This window comes from Salmo salar, chromosome ssa17, assembly GCF_905237065.1.
Source record: "Salmo salar chromosome ssa17, Ssal_v3.1, whole genome shotgun sequence".
NCBI classification, from domain to species: domain Eukaryota; kingdom Metazoa; phylum Chordata; class Actinopteri; order Salmoniformes; family Salmonidae; genus Salmo; species Salmo salar.
The window spans coordinates 81,255,962-81,272,623 of NC_059458.1; the positions used below are offsets into that span (position 1 = coordinate 81,255,962).

Genomic DNA, 16,662 nt, shown 5'->3' on the forward strand with positions numbered 1-16,662 from the left:
TCTATCCTCTCCATCTCTGATTCTATCCTATTCATCTCTGATTCTAACCTCTCCATCTCTTGCTCCATCTCACTAAGTTCAGTGTTCTATTTTCTCCATAATTGTATAGTTTGACTTCTAGATTCGTCTCCTCCCTTTTTTTTCAGATCTGTAAGGATATTCTCAATGTCTGTTTAACAGATGCAACAACCTCTCACTCCATCCACTCTTTTGCCATCTCTGTCCGGGCTAACTCTCTCTCCAGCCTCTCTCATCCCCCTCCAGCTTACTGTCTTCCAACTTCCTCTTTCTCCTCTGCTCCCTCCCTCCCTCCCTTCATCTTTCTCCTCAGCACCCTCCCTCCCTTCCTCTTTCTCCTCAGCACCCTCCCTCCCTTCATCTTTCTCCTCAGCACCCTCCCTCCCTTCATCTTTCTCCTCAGCACCCTCCCTCCCTTCATCTTTCTCCTCAGCACCCTCCCTCCCTTCATCTTTCTCCTCAGCACCCTCCCTCCCTTCATCTTTCTCCTCAGCACCCTCCCTCCCTTCATCTTTCTCCTCAGCACCCTCCCTCCCTTCATCTTTCTCCTCAGCACCCTCCCTCCCTTCATCTTTCTCCTCCCTCAGGTGTTTTGGTCGGGGTTCTCTCCTCTTCTCTCACTCAATAGCTCCAATTTTATAAAGAACTTCTAGTGTTTTTATTCAACTGAATTGGAACTTAATATGCAAAGCTTCTAAAATGGAATGTTTTCTCAAAAGAGGAAATCATTTCAAAATTCTAATATATTCCTCAAAAGAGTTGTAAATAAGTTCCAAATTATAATATATTTGTACAAAAGAGACATGTAGAAGACAGATGTTTTATTTAGAAAAAGAGAGCAAGACAGTTGGCATGTTGTATATTTCATGTAAGGATTTACAGTTCATAGCAAAACATTAAAAAAATGTAATTTCATTGCAAAAAACAAAGGACGTCAGCTACAGATATTTATTTTCCCATATCTCTTTGTCAACCTTCACTTTCATTTCCCTTTATTATTGCAGTTACAACGCAAATGATTTGACATTCAAAGTCATATGGAAATAACATTCTGTCCTTACTATCTCAGAGTTGTACTCTCTTTGCATTATCCTCTTTTCAAAACACCCTGCCAATTCATTGTGTCTCATTCTGCAAATAAAAAGGAACGTTTCGCAACCATTTTACTAAGAACTCCCTGCATATGTATAAAACCACCTGTGGTGATTTTCTTAAACGTAGAACTCAAATCAAAGCAAATGACATACAGAAGGAAGTAGCACCTTCCTTTTGGTTTGACAGTCAGGAAGAGAGTTAAGGAGACCTCTCGTTGAAAAACACACAACAACCATAAGAAGATGTGGAAGGAAAACAGTGCGAGTCTGGACACCATAGAAATAGATCACTAGAAAGACAATCCCCATTCAACTATATTGATCATACCCCATGGTGGTGCAGTCATAGTGCCGAGGTCTGTGGGGCTTTAACCATTCTAGTAGTTATATTTCTATGCTGAGCCAGACTGAACAACAGCCTAAACCATGTCATCTAACTAACCACATCCTGAACCTCAGCATCCTGAACCTCAGCCTGCTTTTCACTTCTCGTGCTTCTCAGGCTCGTTGTAAAGCTCGCTGTACTTGGGCGGGTGGGAACTGAAGCTGAACTTGGACGGGTGAGAGCTGACACTGAACACCACAGGAACAGCTACGTTAGAGCTCCTCAGCTGAGCCAGCAGGACGGCAGACATCACCACTCCCAGGAGCTGGAGAACAACACAACAACATCAATTAAAAACAACGACGTGGGTGACAGCAAGCCAGGGACTAGTAGAGATATTCAACTGACAGTTTGATGTGTAAGGTGTGAAATGTGCGCTGTAAAGAATGCATGCTCACAGCCAGAGCAGCGAATCCGAAGAAAACGCCCAACACGATGTCCAGAACTTTAGCCACGTAGCCCTCGATGATGGGGAAGCAGGGCTGTGGGACAGAGGTCCGTTAATGCTCAATGGAACACAGATCAGAACTCAATCATGGTCCTGTCTGGCTCAGATGGTTACAGTGTGGTGCAAGCTATGCCAAGGTCACAGGTTCAATTCCCGCAGGGATCACAAGCTAAAATGTGCAGATGGAAAAAGACATTGGTATTTCATATCTGTGTAATAACGTGACTCAGATCACGGCTCAACAGAAGAGCTTCATTCTCGACGGTGTGCTGCTCTCTGTGACAAAACCCACCGGTTCTGTCTAGGAATGTAGACGACAACAGGGTTGATCTAAAGATAACAGAAAAGGTCCCTGGTCCGACCTGTTTGTAGATCAGCTTCTGGTGTCCAGTCAGGTGTCCAGTCATCCTGAACTCTGAAAGGATCAACAACTGAAAAACAGAAGAAGAAAACTGATGTGGCATATTCCTTTATTAATGTATCTAACAGACATAATGTACGGAAGGGTTAAAAGGTGTTCTCATGGTAGACCAGGATGTAAACCTATGTGCATACGAACTGAGAAGAAGGAGCCTATTGACTATTAAGCTACATCATTAGTCCTGTCATGTAGAGTTGATCTGAACTCACCTGGTATGGAATGTTCTGGCATGTACCCTCTATCAGATCTTCCTCACCCTGACAGAGACAGGAGTCAGGGACGTTGTCGCCCCAGTCTGTGTAACCGAACAGCCCACAGCACTTCAACTGTTAAAACACACACACACACACACACACACAGTCAGCGTATTGGGCAACGGCACGTTGAGAACAGTAAACTACCTGAACCACTAGGTCAACCTCTTCCTCATTACTGCTGGTTAGAGTCAACAAAACAAGTCTGTTATGCCCAGCAGTGTCTGGACCTATTTGGAAGGAACACTTCATTTTTGGGGTTTGGGAGGATAGCAGACTCATTGGTCAAGGATAGGGATCAAGTGAACACTACAGTGTGTAGTTACATGAAGTTAACATTGCTGAGGTACATGTTGTACACACAACTAGAATGTAACTTCTCAAAACTATTAAGTATATAATGAATGATATTATTGTAAACCTTAGTGAAATATTCCCTGCTGATGTTTCATGGAAAAGACAGAATAGATCCCAAGCGAGATCCTTTGATATAATGAATGCTATGGACATGTCAAGTATATTCTGGTGAAATGATTCATGGAAAAGTTCCATACATTCAGCTGAAACTTCTCAGTGAGCTGTCTAACATCAGGGGAGGCTTCGTTCAGAGGCAGGACCTCACGGAACTTCTCCTCCACAATCCTCTCTACCTGCAAAACAAACCAAACAACCAGTTGTCAACAATGGCCCTACGAAATGCACACATCTAAATCTGAATGGATGGATATAGGTCATGTTGTGTTGTGCCTTGTGTGTGAAAAATCCACTGAATAAATCAAATGCATTATGATTATTATCAGGTTGCCTCATCAGAAAACAGATATAGTGTGGGCCGCTAGCTGCTGGAAGACATTCTGCTGAGAGACTGTAGCTCCTATAGCAAAAGTTCAGTATTTATATAGCATACTATATCCATCCCTTGGGGAAAGGAAACATAAAGAAACTGGGGAATTATAATAGACAGTTGATACTACAGTACCACTGGCTGTAGGCCTGTCTACCAGTATAGAACATAAAGTATTACAGTACCACTGGCTGTAGGCCTGTCTACCAGTATAGCACATCAAGTATTACAGTACCACTGGCTGTAGGCCTGTCTACCAGTATAGCACATCAAGTATTACAGTACCACTGGCTGTAGGCCTGTCTACCAGTATAGCACATCAAGTATTACAGTACCACTGGCTGTAGGCCTGTCTACCAGTATAGCACATCAAGTATTACAGTACCACTGGCTGTAGGCCTGTCTACCAGTATAGCACATCAAGTATTACAGTACCACTGGCTGTAGGCCTGTCTACCAGTATAGCACATCAAGTATTACAGTACCACTGGCTGTAGGCCTGTCTACCAGTATAGCACATCAAGTATTACAGTACCACTGGCTGTAGGCCTGTCTACCAGCATAGAACATCAAGTATTACAGTACCACTGGCTGTAGGCCTGTCTACCAGTATAGCACATCAAGTATTACAGTACCATCATGTACAGACATCATTATTAACAAACAATACCTCAGGACGGTACATGGCTGTGGGCACCGCCACACGCAGGAGGCAGAAGCAGACAATAAAACAGGCTACCAGAAACTAGAGAGAGAAAGTGAAAGAGAGAGATAGAGAGACTTAGTCCATAAACCATTTTCTGTCCATTTACTGTGTGACTCAGTGAATCGTTGAACAAAACAGGTTACGAAATGCTAAGTGTTTTTCCTAACAATGTCGTAACACGATATAAAAAGGAATTCAGGGTTGTTTCCCAGACACAGACTAAGCCTAGTCCTGGACTAAAAAGCAAGCTCAAGTAGGTATCTTCATTGAAAAGCAGTTTGTAGTCCAGGACTAGGGTTAATCTGTGTTTGGGAAACCATGGCATGTTTTATATTGTTCTGTCTCTATGGTCCTAGTTGTCTGAATGAATGTGAACTCAGCTAATAGCAGTAGACCCCCTCACCATGATCAGGGGAATTCTCTTCTCTCTGTGTGCTCCGTACGCCCCAAGCAGAGACATGAACATGGTGATGCCTCCTACCACATACAGCACGACAAACCCTTTGGACTGGTTCTCAAACTGAAAAACAATACAACATCCATTGTGTCTCTCAGTATACCATTATGACATCATAATAGCCTGCGTTCCTTCTGTTTTTCTGGACAAGTTGTTATTCACATGTGGGTTTTTATGGCAGGCTAAAGGTACAAAAAACAAACAAACAAATACCTACATTCCTAATAGGGAAAATCCCTTTTTTATTTCTCGGTAGACCTATAATTCTTGTATAGGACAGTACTTTAGGAACATTGACTTTGTACACAGGCGTTCACTTTGTATATATAGCTAACCAATAAGGAAGTACAGTTACAGTCTACTACATAAACTGTTGACACATGAACCTGTTTTTCAGATGCTGCAGCATTTAATGCATATGAGTAACTGTTTCTTTCCAATTTTGGTTTTTCAAAATAGAGAAATTATATAATCAAAATTAATTATCTTTGGTGAGAATTCATTCAATATCATTATTATTATTACGACAGGACCTACACTGTAGGTCCTGTCGTAAAACTACAGTTTGAATTTAATTTGAACTTTGAGCTCATTTAGCTCTTGTCTAGGGTGTTACGTGTGCGGCTTTAAACTTCTTCAAAGCTCAAACCACATGTAACGCCATGGACCAGAGCTAGATCCCATTTTACCTCTTCAGTACTGCCATGGTAGATGAATTGACCCAGAAGTCCCAGGCCGATAATCACACCTCCAGCAATCTAAAGAAAAACATCCCATCCACTATTAAATAACATGATTTTCATAATTGTACAAGGCATATAGCATAATGTAATAAAACATGTCTTTAAAGCCATATTTAACGGATGTAAAATTGGATTATACAGAGAGACACATAGGTAAGTGGATAGAAAACATAATTTCACACAGATGGACTACAAACATTTTTTAACTAACTTTTATGGGCAGAAAGCAGTGTTTGGTGAAGAAGATAAATTAACTTGTTGTTTTTGCTACGCAGTTGATTAAAATCTAAAGTAACCTTAAAGTATCGCCTACTGAGTTAATCACATGTTCCTACTTGTATTTACAAATAAAGAGTTGCTAACTTACCGCGAACAGCACGTTGAAGAAGATAAAAAGCCGTTGGAAACAGCTACAACGTTTAGCCATTGTCGTGTTTATCAGGTACACACTTCAGCTCTCAGAAAACGAACTCTACCTGTCTGTGCTGCTTGTGTGTGTGTCAGTTTTCCGGGTAGTTTATGTGGTAGGCAGTACTAAGAGTTAGTTCCTGTAAATTACACTGTAACCAACGATGTATATAAACCACAGTTGCATTTGCTATTTATTTCCATTATGAGCCTTTGAAGCCAACGGTCGGCCATATTGGAACTCCACGGTACGGCCCAGTCCTCCATACGAATGAATGGAATTCTACAGTATTCTACAGTAAGGACAGAATTACATGTATTTAATCATTTTTGTTGTTGTAGTTGGGACAGTATCGTTAGTCATACATTTTCCTTAAAGTATATATATATATATATACTTTAAGGAAAATGTTTTATATTTTTTTCAGTTTTTATGTGTATGATTAGCTCACATGATTTAATTTGAAAGTATGCATTAAAGTGTCTGTAATGGAATAAATGCATTTCTATAGATTCCAAAATACAATTACAACGGTGGGGGAGAGCCAAGATGGAGGCGCGATGGCTTCAACACAGCGCCCCCTTATAATCATCTAGTGTATATATATATAAATCGCTTATCGTAAGCTTTTTTTATGTGTATTATTTTTTTTTAATTACATTTCAAATTACAACACAATAACAACAAAAACATAGGACATCACTACACGTAAGCACAGCCAGAAGGAGTAACCCAGACATGTCACAGGGGCTATAAAGCTGAAGCATCCGTGTAGATTTCTTCTCACCACCAAATGGTAGTCCAGTCGCGGTTATATGAGTGGGAGAGGATGGAACTTCGTGAAACTGGGCCGACATTCTGCTAATTTTCTCATCGATTAAACATTTGATCTCAATATATTTTTCTGTTCCCTAAACTACAATATGTTACGAACACAGTGAAGTAAGTTTTAAAGACTTGACGCTTTACCAAATATTTTAATTGCATTGTTTAGAAAGAGTGCAAGGTCGAATTGAATTTGTGTACAAGCGCGCTTCACAGAGTAGGCGTTTCCTGATGGAAATATGCAAATACATGCTACAACGCGCCAATAGGATCTTGCTTGGCTTTAACCACCTTGCTTGTTCTGCCCACCATGCTTTATTTGCTCCCACTTTAACGACACAGATGAACTATCTTGGGTTAGTTATATTTGTTGGCATGTGGACTAATATGTTGTTGAATTGTGTTCTTACACTGGTACAGTCATGCCCTATGAGAGATGTATGACTGCGCATGTGCGAAAATAAATAAAGTGCATTTCCCCCGTTCTGGTTGAAACACCAATGATGAACATGTGTGTTTATTCCTCCGTTAAGTAAACCGGTATTCCTGTCCTGAAGATGTCAGCACCAACAGGTTATGGGCCCAGGAGGGAACATGGAAGCCGATGGAATAGATTATATTTCGACGGAGATGAAAAAACTACGAGTTATGGGAGACAAAGTTTTTGGGGCACTTGCGTTTGCTTGGGCTAAAGGCCGCCATATTGAGCGTGGATGAAGATGAAGAAGACGGAGAGAAAAATGAAGAAGCCTACGCCGAATTGATACAGGTTTTGGATGATAAATGTCTTTCCCTGATAATGAGAGAAGCAGCAGATGATGGGAGAAAAGCGTTGAAGATATTGAGGGAACATTATGCAGGTAAAGGGAAGCCACGTGTGATTAGCCTCTACACTGAACTAACTTCTCTTCAGAAAGCCGCTGACGAAAGTGTTACGGACTATATCATTCGTGCTGAGACGGCTATTACAGCACTGAGAAATGCTGAAGAGACTTTAAGTGACGGGCTGTTGATTGCAATGATTCTGAAAGGTTTGCCCGAATCATTTAAGCCGTTTGCCATCCACATTACGCAGAGTGACGAGCCGACAACTTTTGGCAAGTTCAAAACCAAGTTGAGGAGCTATGAAAGCACCGAGAAGTTTAGCGCCATTTCCACTGACGACAACGTGATGAAGGCAAGTAACATTAAAGTTAGCTGGCCAAGAGGGAGAGATAAAGGGACCGAGATAACCTGCTTCAACTGTGGCCAGAAAGGGCACAAGGCCCGGCAATGTACCGTTACTGGAGAGCGCAAAGAACGGAGACAGTGGTGTAGTTTTTGCAAGAGCTCCACTCATACTGACGCAAATTGCAGACGAAAAAGAAGAGACAATGTGAAACAAGCAACAGATGCTGAAAGCCACACATTTGCATTCAGAATAAGTGACTGTCAGGTTAGTGGACTGAAACAGAAAGGGCTGATGGTTGATACGGGAGCAACGTCACATATAGTCACGGACATCGGGAAGTTTAAGGAGTTTGACGAGACTTTCAAACCGGAAAAACATTCCGTGGAGCTGGCTGACGGAACAAGAACGAATGGTGTCGCGGAGAGGAGAGGTGCAGCGGAGGTTTACCTGAGAGACAACACGGGTCGTCGGGTAAAAACAACGCTGACGAAGGCGCTGTACGTGCCGTCGTTTCCACAGGACATTTTCTCTGTTAAAGCAGCGACAGCCAACGGAGCTTCAGTCAACTTTCGACAGGGGTGTAACAAGCTCATCCACAAGAACGGTACCACTTTTGACATCAAGGAGTACGATAGACTTTACTATCTTAACACTGTAAGTGATGAAAATGATGATGGATGTCATGGGTGCTATGATATTCACACATGGCACAAAATTCTTGGCCACTGTAATTTTGAGGATGTGTCAAAGTTAGAAAATGTGACAGAGGGAATGAAAATCACAGGTAAGATTGACAAATCTACCCTCAACTGTGAAATCTGCACTCAGGGAAAATTTGTTCAGAGCAGAAACAGAGAGCCTGATGAAAAGGTAAAAGCGGCTCATGAGCTTGTGCACACTGATTTGGCTGGCCCTATTGAGCCAGAGGCGAAAGATGGGTTCAGATATACTCTAGCATTTACGGATGATTATTCAGGGGCAGTTTTTGTGTATTTCCTAAAAGCAAAGAGTGATACTGTAAAAGCTACTGAGAAGTTTATTGCTGATGTGGCCCCTTATGGGAAAATAAAGTGTGTCAGGTCAGATAATGGCACAGAATTCACAGCCAAAGAGTTCCAGTCACTGCTCAGTAAGAACGCCATAAGACATGAAACTTCAGCCCCTTACTCACCCCATCAAAATGGGACCGCTGAGAGAAATTGGAGAACACTGTTCGAAATGGCAAGATGCATGCTACTTGAAAGCAACCTACCAAAGAACTTGTGGACATATGCTGTAATGACTGCTGCAGTAATTCGCAATAGGTGTTACAATAAGCGTGTAGGACAGACTCCACACTACATGTTTACTGGGAGAAAGCCTGATCTTTCAAAGATGAAAGAATTTGGATCTGTTTGCTATGCATATAGACAGAACAAGAAAAAGTTAGACTCAAGATGTGAAAAGGGTATTTTTGTCGGGTATGATAAAAATAGTCCAGCATACCTAGTCTACTACCCAGACACTGGGAAAGTTCTTAAAAACAGATTAGTCAAGTGTGTTACAAAAGGTGTAGTCGAACACCAAACTCAGACAGATTTGGAAAACAGTGATGATCTTCATGGGGAGAGATTTGAAAACCCCATGCCGAAAGCCAAGATGGCAGATCAAAACTCAGAAGAGACACAAGATGTGCAAATTGAGACTTCAGATGGTCAGAGTCCACGCTATCCAGACAGAGCGAGGAAGAAACCCCAGTACTTAAAAGACTATGAGTGTAAAGTGAAATGTGATGACCAGATACCACCTAGTGTTGACTACTGCTACAGAGTAATGTGCAATGCACCACAAACCTTCAAAGAAGCAATGATTTCACCAAAATCAGAGATTTGGGCTACTGCTATGAAGGAGGAGATGGATTCCCTTAGGGAAAATGATACATTCACATTAACCACACTGCCAGAGGGTAAAAATGCAGTGGGGGGCAGGTGGGTCTATGCGGTCAAAAACAATTCAGATGAGACTGAGACATACAAGGCAAGATATGTTGCAAAGGGGTATAGTCAAGTGGCAGGAATAGACTATAAGGAGACTTTTTCTCCAACTGCAAATATGACATCAGTACGCTGTTTGATGCAGCTAACAGCTCAGTATGACTTAGAGTTACATCAGATGGATGTCAAAACAGCATATCTACATGCTCCTATTGACTGTGAAGTGTTCATGGAGCAACCAGAGGGTTTTGAAGTCAGGTCAGATACAGGTGAGCAACTAGTCTGCAAACTGAACAAGTCATTGTACGGCCTGAAACAGTCAGGAAGGAACTGGAACAAAATGTTGCATGATCACCTTAGTGAAAATGGTTTTACACAGAACCCAGCTGATCACTGTGTTTATAACAAACAAACTGCAACAGAAAGGATCATTTTGATAATTTGGGTCGATGATCTAATTATCGCTGCTAGTGATAGTGACTCACTCACAAGTGTAAAAGAAATGTTAAGTGAAAAATTTAAGATGAAAGATCTTGGGAGGCTTGGACATTTCCTAGGCATTGATTTTACACAAAGTGAAGGGAAAATAAGTATTGAATATTGTCCAATGGCAGACATGGCTGCAGATGTTTTGACTAAACCTGTAACGAAGTTCAAAAATGAAAAATTCTTGGGTTACATGTTTGGAATATAAACTGACATTTGTGAGATGAATAACTGTAAGCTAAATGTGTTGATAAAGTTAGGTTGAATACGACTTGTACAGTATAAGAGCAAGTGGGGGTGTTGGCATGTGGACTAATATGTTGTTGAATTGTGTTCTTACACTGGTACAGTCATGCCCTATGAGAGATGTATGACTGCGCATGTGCGAAAATAAATAAAGTGCATTTTCCCCCGTTCTGGTTGAAACACCAATGATGAACATGTGTGTTTATTCCTCCGTTAAGTAAACCGGTATTCCTGTCCTGAAGATGTCAGCACCAACAATATTTCGCTGTAACTAGGCCTGTCCTGCATCATCTAAAGTATTTTTCCAGTGTTTACAACTTGCCTACCAACATTTCACTGGATGGATATAGCAGAACGAATATGCAAATCTATTTTAGTTTTTTACAGAGATACATTACAGCAACTCTAGACTCAAATCAAATTTGAAAGTTTATTAAATCAAATGTTATATTATTGCGGGTGTAGCAAAATGCTTGAAAGATATCACAGGCTGGTGAGAGAGAGAGAGAGACCGTGAGTAGAGAGAGAGAGAGGAGAGAGCAAATGAGCAAGCGATAGAAGGCAAGAGAAAGAAAGATTTGGTTTATTGATCCAAACCTGAGCTAGAATAGAGTCTTAGTCTCCTGAGACCCAGGTTATTAACTGACTGTCTGATGTCCATAATGAGAAGAGGCTGGGTCAGAATAGAGTCTTAGTCTCCTGAGACCCAGGTTATTAACTGACTGTCTGATGTCCATAATGAGGAGAGACTGGGTCAGAATAGAGTCTTAGTCTCCTGAGACCCAGGTTATTAACTGACTGTCTGATGTCCATAATGAGGAGAGACTGGGTCAGAATAGAGTCTTAGTCTCCTGAGACCCAGGTGATTAACTGACTGTCTGATGTCCATAATGAGGAGAGGCTGGGTCAGAATAGAGTCTTAGTCTCCTGAGACCCAGGTTATTAACTGACTGTCTGATGTCCATAATGAGGAGAGGCTGGGTCAGAATAGAGTCTTAGTCTCCTGAGACCCAGGTGATTAACTGACTGTCTGATGTCCATAATGAGGAGAGGCTGGGTCAGAATAGAGTCTTAGTCTCCTGAGACCCAGGTTATTGACTGACTGTCTGATGTCCATAATGAGAAGAGACTGGGTCAGAATAGAGTCTTAGTCTCCTGAGACCCAGGTTATTGACTGACTGTCTGATGTCCATAATGAGAAGAGGCTGGGTCAGAATAGAGTCTTAGTCTCCTGAGACCCAGGTTATTAACTGACTGTCTGATGTCCATAATGAGGAGAGACTGGGTCAGAATAGAGTCTTAGTCTCCTGAGACCCAGGTGATTAACTGACTGTCTGATGTCCATAATGAGAAGAGGCTGGGTCAGAATAGAGTCTTAGTCTCCTGAGACCCAGGTGATTAACTGACTGTCTGATGTCCATAATGAGAAGAGGCTGGGTCAGAATAGAGTCTTAGTCTCCTGAGACCCAGGTTATTGACTGACTGTCTGATGTCCATAATGAGGGGACCCAGCTAAAGGAACACAGTCATCACCTCCACTGGACCCAGCTAAAGGAACACAGGCAGCACCTACACTGGACCCAGCTAAAGGAACACAGGCATCACCTACACTGGACCCAGCTAATGGAACACAGGCAGCACCTACACTGGTCCCAGCTCAGGAAGGTATTATTACATTGTAAATAATTGCTGTTTGTGTGATTAGTAGTTGTTTGTGTGATTAATAGCTTTTGTGTGATTAAGGGGAAGTGTTCCTTTAGCTGGGTCCAGTGGAGGTGCTGCCTGTGTTCCTTTAGCTGGGTCCAGTGGAGGTGATGACTGTGTTCCTTTAGCTGGGTCCAGTGTAGTTCCTGCCTGTGTTCCTTTAGCTGGGTCCAGTGTAGGTGCTGCCTGTGTTCCTTTAGCTGGGTCCAGTGGAGGGAGGGAGGGAGGGAGGGAGGGAGGGAGAGAGAGAGAGAGAGAGAGAAATGGTAGTGCAGGTGTGGTTAGCAGACTTTATGTCTCAAGGATGTTTTTGTATTGTAGGGTTGTAGTGAAAGAAGGGAAATTGTATGCTAGCCTGTGGTTGGTTCTGGGGAACTGTCTGTAATCGCAGATGTGCTAACAGATAAGAGGAAGTGATGCGAACAGTGGTTGAGAATGTCAAAACACTTGGGCTGTGGTTAGCAGAAAATCATGACCTTAATCAGGGTGAAAGATACTATGGAAAGTGCTGTGTCTTGTTAGTGGAAAACTGCTGAAGTATATCATTGTTTGGACGGGGGAGTTTTGACAGGAGAGAGTGCTGAGGACGGAGGGAGTTTTGACAGGAGAGAGTGCTGAGGACGGGGGGAGTTTTGACAGGAAAGAGTGCTGAGGACGGGGGGAGTTTGGACAGGAGAGAGTGCTGAGGACGGGAGGAGTTTTGACAGGAGAGAGTGCTGAGGACAGGGGGAGTTTGGACAGGAGAGAGTGCTGAGGACGGGGGGACTTTTGACAGGAGAGAGTGCTGAGGACCGGGGGAGTTTTGACAGGAGAGAGTGCTGAGGACGGGGGGAGTTTTGACAGGAGAGAGTGCTGAGGACGGGGGGAGTTTTGATAGGAGAGAGTGCTGAGGACGGAGGGGAGTTTGGACAGGAGAGAGTGCTGAGGACAGGGGGAGTTTGGACAGGAGAGAGTGCTGAGGACGGGGGGAGTTTGGACAGGAGAGAGTGCTGAGGACGGGGGGAGTTTTGACAGGAGAGAGTGCTGAGGACAGGGGAGTTTGGACAGGAGAGAGTGCTGATGATGGAGGGAGTTTTGACAGGAGAGAGTGCTGAGGACGGGGGGAGTTTGGACAGGAGAGAGTGCTGAGGACAGGGGGAGTTTTGACAGGAGAGAGTGCTGAGGACAGGGGAAGCTTTGACAGGAGAGAGTGCTGAGGATGGGGGGAGTTTTGACAGGAGAGAGTGCTGAAGACGGGGGGAGTTTTTACAGGAGAGAGTGCTGAGGACAGCGGGAGACTGGACAGGAGAGAGTGCTGAGGACAGGGGGAGTTTGGACAGGAGAGAGTGCTGAGGACGGGGGGAGTTTGGACAGGAGAGAGTGCTGAGGACCGGGGAGTTTTGACAGGAGAGAGTGCTGAGGACGGGGGAAGCTTTGACAGGAGAGAATGCTGAGGACAGGGGAAGCTTTGACAGGAGAGAGTGCTGAGGACGGGGGGAGTTTTGACAGGAGAGAGTGCTGAGGACGGGGGGAGTTTTGACAGGAGAGAGTGCTGAGGACGGGAGGAGTTTGGACAGGAGAGAGTGCTGAGGACGGGGGAGTTTGGAAAGGAGAGAGTGCTGAGGACAGGGGGAGTTTGGACAGGAGAGAGTGCTGAGGACGGGGGAGTTTTGACAGGAGAGAGTGCTGAGGACAGGGGGAGTTTTGACAGGAGAGAGTGCTAAGGACGGGGGAGTTTTGGCAGGGTATTAGAGAGTATAGAGAGTACACTGAGCTCCACTGGACAGGAAGGTATGCAGCACCTCCACTGAGCTCCACTGGACAGGAAGGTATGCAGCACCTACACTGAGCTCCACTGGACAGTAAGGTATGCAACACCTACACTGAGCTCCACTGGACAGGAAGGTATACAGCATCTACACTGAGCTCCACTGGACAGGAAGGTATGCAGCACCTACACTGAGCTCCACTGGACAGGAAGGTATGCAGCACCTACACTGAGCTCCACTGGACAGGACTGTATGCAGCACCTACACTGAGCTCCACTGGACAGGAAGGTATGCAGCACCTCCACTGAGCTCCACTGGACAGGAAGGTATGCAGCACCTACACTGAGCTCCACTGGACAGGAAGGTATGCAACACCTACACTGAGCTCCACTGGACAGGAAGGTATGCAGCACCTACACAGAGCTCCACTGGACAGGAAGGTATGCATCACCTACACTGAGCTCCACTGGACAGGAAGGTATGCAGCACCTACACTGAGCTCCACTGGACAGGAAGGTATGCAGCACCTACACTGAGCTCCATTTGGACAGGAAGGTATGCAACACCTATACTGAGCTCCACTGGACAGGAAGGTATGCAGCATCTACACTGAGCTCCACTGGACAGGAAGGTATGCAACACCTACACTGAGCTCCACTGGACAGGAAGGTATGCAGCACCTACACTGAGCTCCAATTGGACAGGAAGGTATGCAGCACCTACACTGAGCTCCATTGGACAGGAAGGTATGCAGCACCTACACTGAGCTCCACTGGACAGGAAAGTATGCAGCACCTACACTGAGCTCCACTGGACAGGAAGGTATGCAGCACCTACACTGAGCTCCACTGGTCAGGAAGGTATGCAGCACCTACACTGAGCTCCACTGGACAGGAAGGTATGCAGCCCCTGCACTGAGCTCCACTGGTCAGGAAGGTATGCAGCCCCTACATTGAGCTCCACTGGACAGGAAGGTATGCAGCACTGAGCTCCACTGGACAGGAAGGTATGCAGCCCCTACATTGAGCTCCACTGGACAGGAAGGTATGCAGCACTGAGCTCCACTGGTATTTTACTAAATCATTAGAATTGATGTATTGCTTACTGTTTGACTTAGCACTAAGCTACTGCTGTATTTGAGAGTCCTCTGCAGGCAGAATGGTTATACTGTAGTTCAAAGTGCTCTAAAACGGGAAAGGAAACCCATAGGGAATGACTGGGTTTCTGTAGTTTGGGCTTGCCTGCCAGAGTTACCACTATCTCCAAACTACTCAATACATCACAGTGTCAGCTCTGCTTGTTTCCTCTCTCCCTCTCTCTCTTTCTCTCTTTCTCCCTCTCTCTCACACACACGATCTCTGGCTCCTCTCTCTCTCCCTCTCTCTCTCTCTCTCTCTCTCTCTCTCTCTCTCTCTCTCTCTCTCTCTCTCTCTCCCTCTCTCTCTCTCCCTCTCTCTCACACACACTATCTCTCTCTCTCTCTTCCTCTCTCTCACACACACTATCTCTCTCTCTCTCTCCTCTCTCTCTCCTCTCCATGTCTCTCTCAAATCCTTCTCTCTCTCTCTCTCTCTCTCTCTCTCTCTCTCTCTCTCTCTCTCTCTCTCTCTCTCAATTCAATTCAATTTGCTTTATTGGCATGACGTATCAATGTACATATTGCCAAAGCTTACTTTGGAGAGTTACAATAATAACATAATTAAATGAATAATAATCATTATTGTCAACAGGACAACAGTTACAACAATAATGAAGGGTCAAAATAACCATTCTGTCAGCGGTGTATTGGAGGTGAAGTCAGGTGTAGGAGAGCAGAGTGTAATGAACAGACACACTTTTATTATAGTTCCATAAACGAGAGCACTACATAAAACAAACACGCTCAAAACACGGAGCATAAAAGTAAAGCGCGTTAACTAACACCACATAACATGAAACAATTCCACACAAAGCATGATGGGAAACAGAGGGTTAAATACAAGTAGATTGATTGGGGAAATGAAAACCAGGTGTGTATGGAACAAGACAAGACAAATGGACATGTGAAAAATGGAGCGGCGATGGCTAGAAAGCCGGTGACGTCGATCGCCGAACGTCGCCCGAACAAGGAGAGGAGCCGACTTCAGCGGAAGTCGTAACATACATTGAACAATAACAATAGCAATGGTATAGAGGACATGTGCAGGTTGATTGGTCTGTCAGACACTGTCCCTCATCTTATGGCAGGCAGCAATGTAGTGTGCTGCCAACCCACAGCTCTCTGCGTCCTCCCCCAACAGGACGGGTAGCCTATCCTCATCAGAGGTCTTTGAAACCTTGAATAAGGGTTTTACATTTGGGGAAACGACACTGTAATTGTTTTATATTTTTGACATTTTGTCAGGAAATGCAGCTCTGTCTTCAGTTCTGCTGTGGTGCAGTGGTTGCACAGCCTTTCCTCTACAGGGAGCTGGGCTTGGTAATGATATGAGAGGGGGTCACTGTAATTTACATGTTTCCAAAACTTCATTGTTTAATCTTGTTTTGCAAATGGACCCAACACCTCCCTGCCATAAAGTGCAATTGATTCAATGTGTGTGTGTGCGTGCGTGCGTGCGTGCGTGTGTGTGTGTGTGAGGAGAGAATATGACTTTATGCTGGCTAATCTTTACATTGCATTTAGAGGGGGTTGATGGGGTATATAGCTTACTGTTCGAATTTCACATTTTTACAATCTTGCTCATTTCCATT

The 16,662-nt window shown here is 44.0% G+C and overlaps 2 protein-coding genes across 2 annotated transcripts; one reads left to right on the plus strand and one right to left on the minus strand.

Annotated features, from left to right (window-relative positions):
- Nucleotides 1-824: 824 nt before the first annotated feature.
- On the minus strand, nucleotides 825-6,025 carry LOC106597139 (tetraspanin-8). Its single transcript, XM_014188367.2, has 9 exons — nucleotides 5,738-6,025; nucleotides 5,317-5,385; nucleotides 4,574-4,690; nucleotides 4,135-4,209; nucleotides 3,175-3,270; nucleotides 2,576-2,692; nucleotides 2,308-2,376; nucleotides 1,896-1,979; nucleotides 825-1,762 (listed from the first exon to the last, which is right to left on the minus strand). Exons 1-9 carry the CDS (start codon nucleotides 5,795-5,797, stop codon nucleotides 1,595-1,597), a joined length of 855 nt encoding a protein of 284 aa, XP_014043842.2. The 5' UTR covers nucleotides 5,798-6,025; the 3' UTR covers nucleotides 825-1,594.
- Nucleotides 6,026-7,061: 1,036 nt separating this feature from the next.
- LOC123728283 (uncharacterized) lies at nucleotides 7,062-10,666 on the plus strand. Its single transcript, XM_045700222.1, has 2 exons — nucleotides 7,062-8,489; nucleotides 10,415-10,666. Exons 1-2 carry the CDS (start codon nucleotides 7,404-7,406, stop codon nucleotides 10,445-10,447), a joined length of 1,119 nt encoding a protein of 372 aa, XP_045556178.1. The 5' UTR covers nucleotides 7,062-7,403; the 3' UTR covers nucleotides 10,448-10,666.
- Nucleotides 10,667-16,662: the final 5,996 nt, after the last annotated feature.

Bases quoted from the DNA above. Each gene is read 5' to 3' on its own strand.
- LOC106597139 (XM_014188367.2), bottom strand. From the start codon at position 5,797: ATGGCTAAACGTTGTAGCTGTTTCCAACGGCTTTTTATCTTCTTCAAC. The intron at 4,691-5,316 runs GTAAAATGGGAT...ATTGTTTTTCAG, and splicing joins ACCATGGCAGTACTGAAGAG to TTTGAGAACCAGTCCAAAGG. The intron at 1,763-1,895 runs GTGAGCATGCAT...GTTGTTCTCCAG, and splicing joins TCGGATTCGCTGCTCTGGCT to CTCCTGGGAGTGGTGATGTC.
- LOC123728283 (XM_045700222.1), top strand. From the start codon at position 7,404: ATGAGAGAAGCAGCAGATGATGGGAGAAAAGCGTTGAAGATATTGAGG. The intron at 8,490-10,414 runs ATTCTTGGCCAC...CAAAAATGAAAA, and splicing joins ATATTCACACATGGCACAAA to ATTCTTGGGTTACATGTTTG.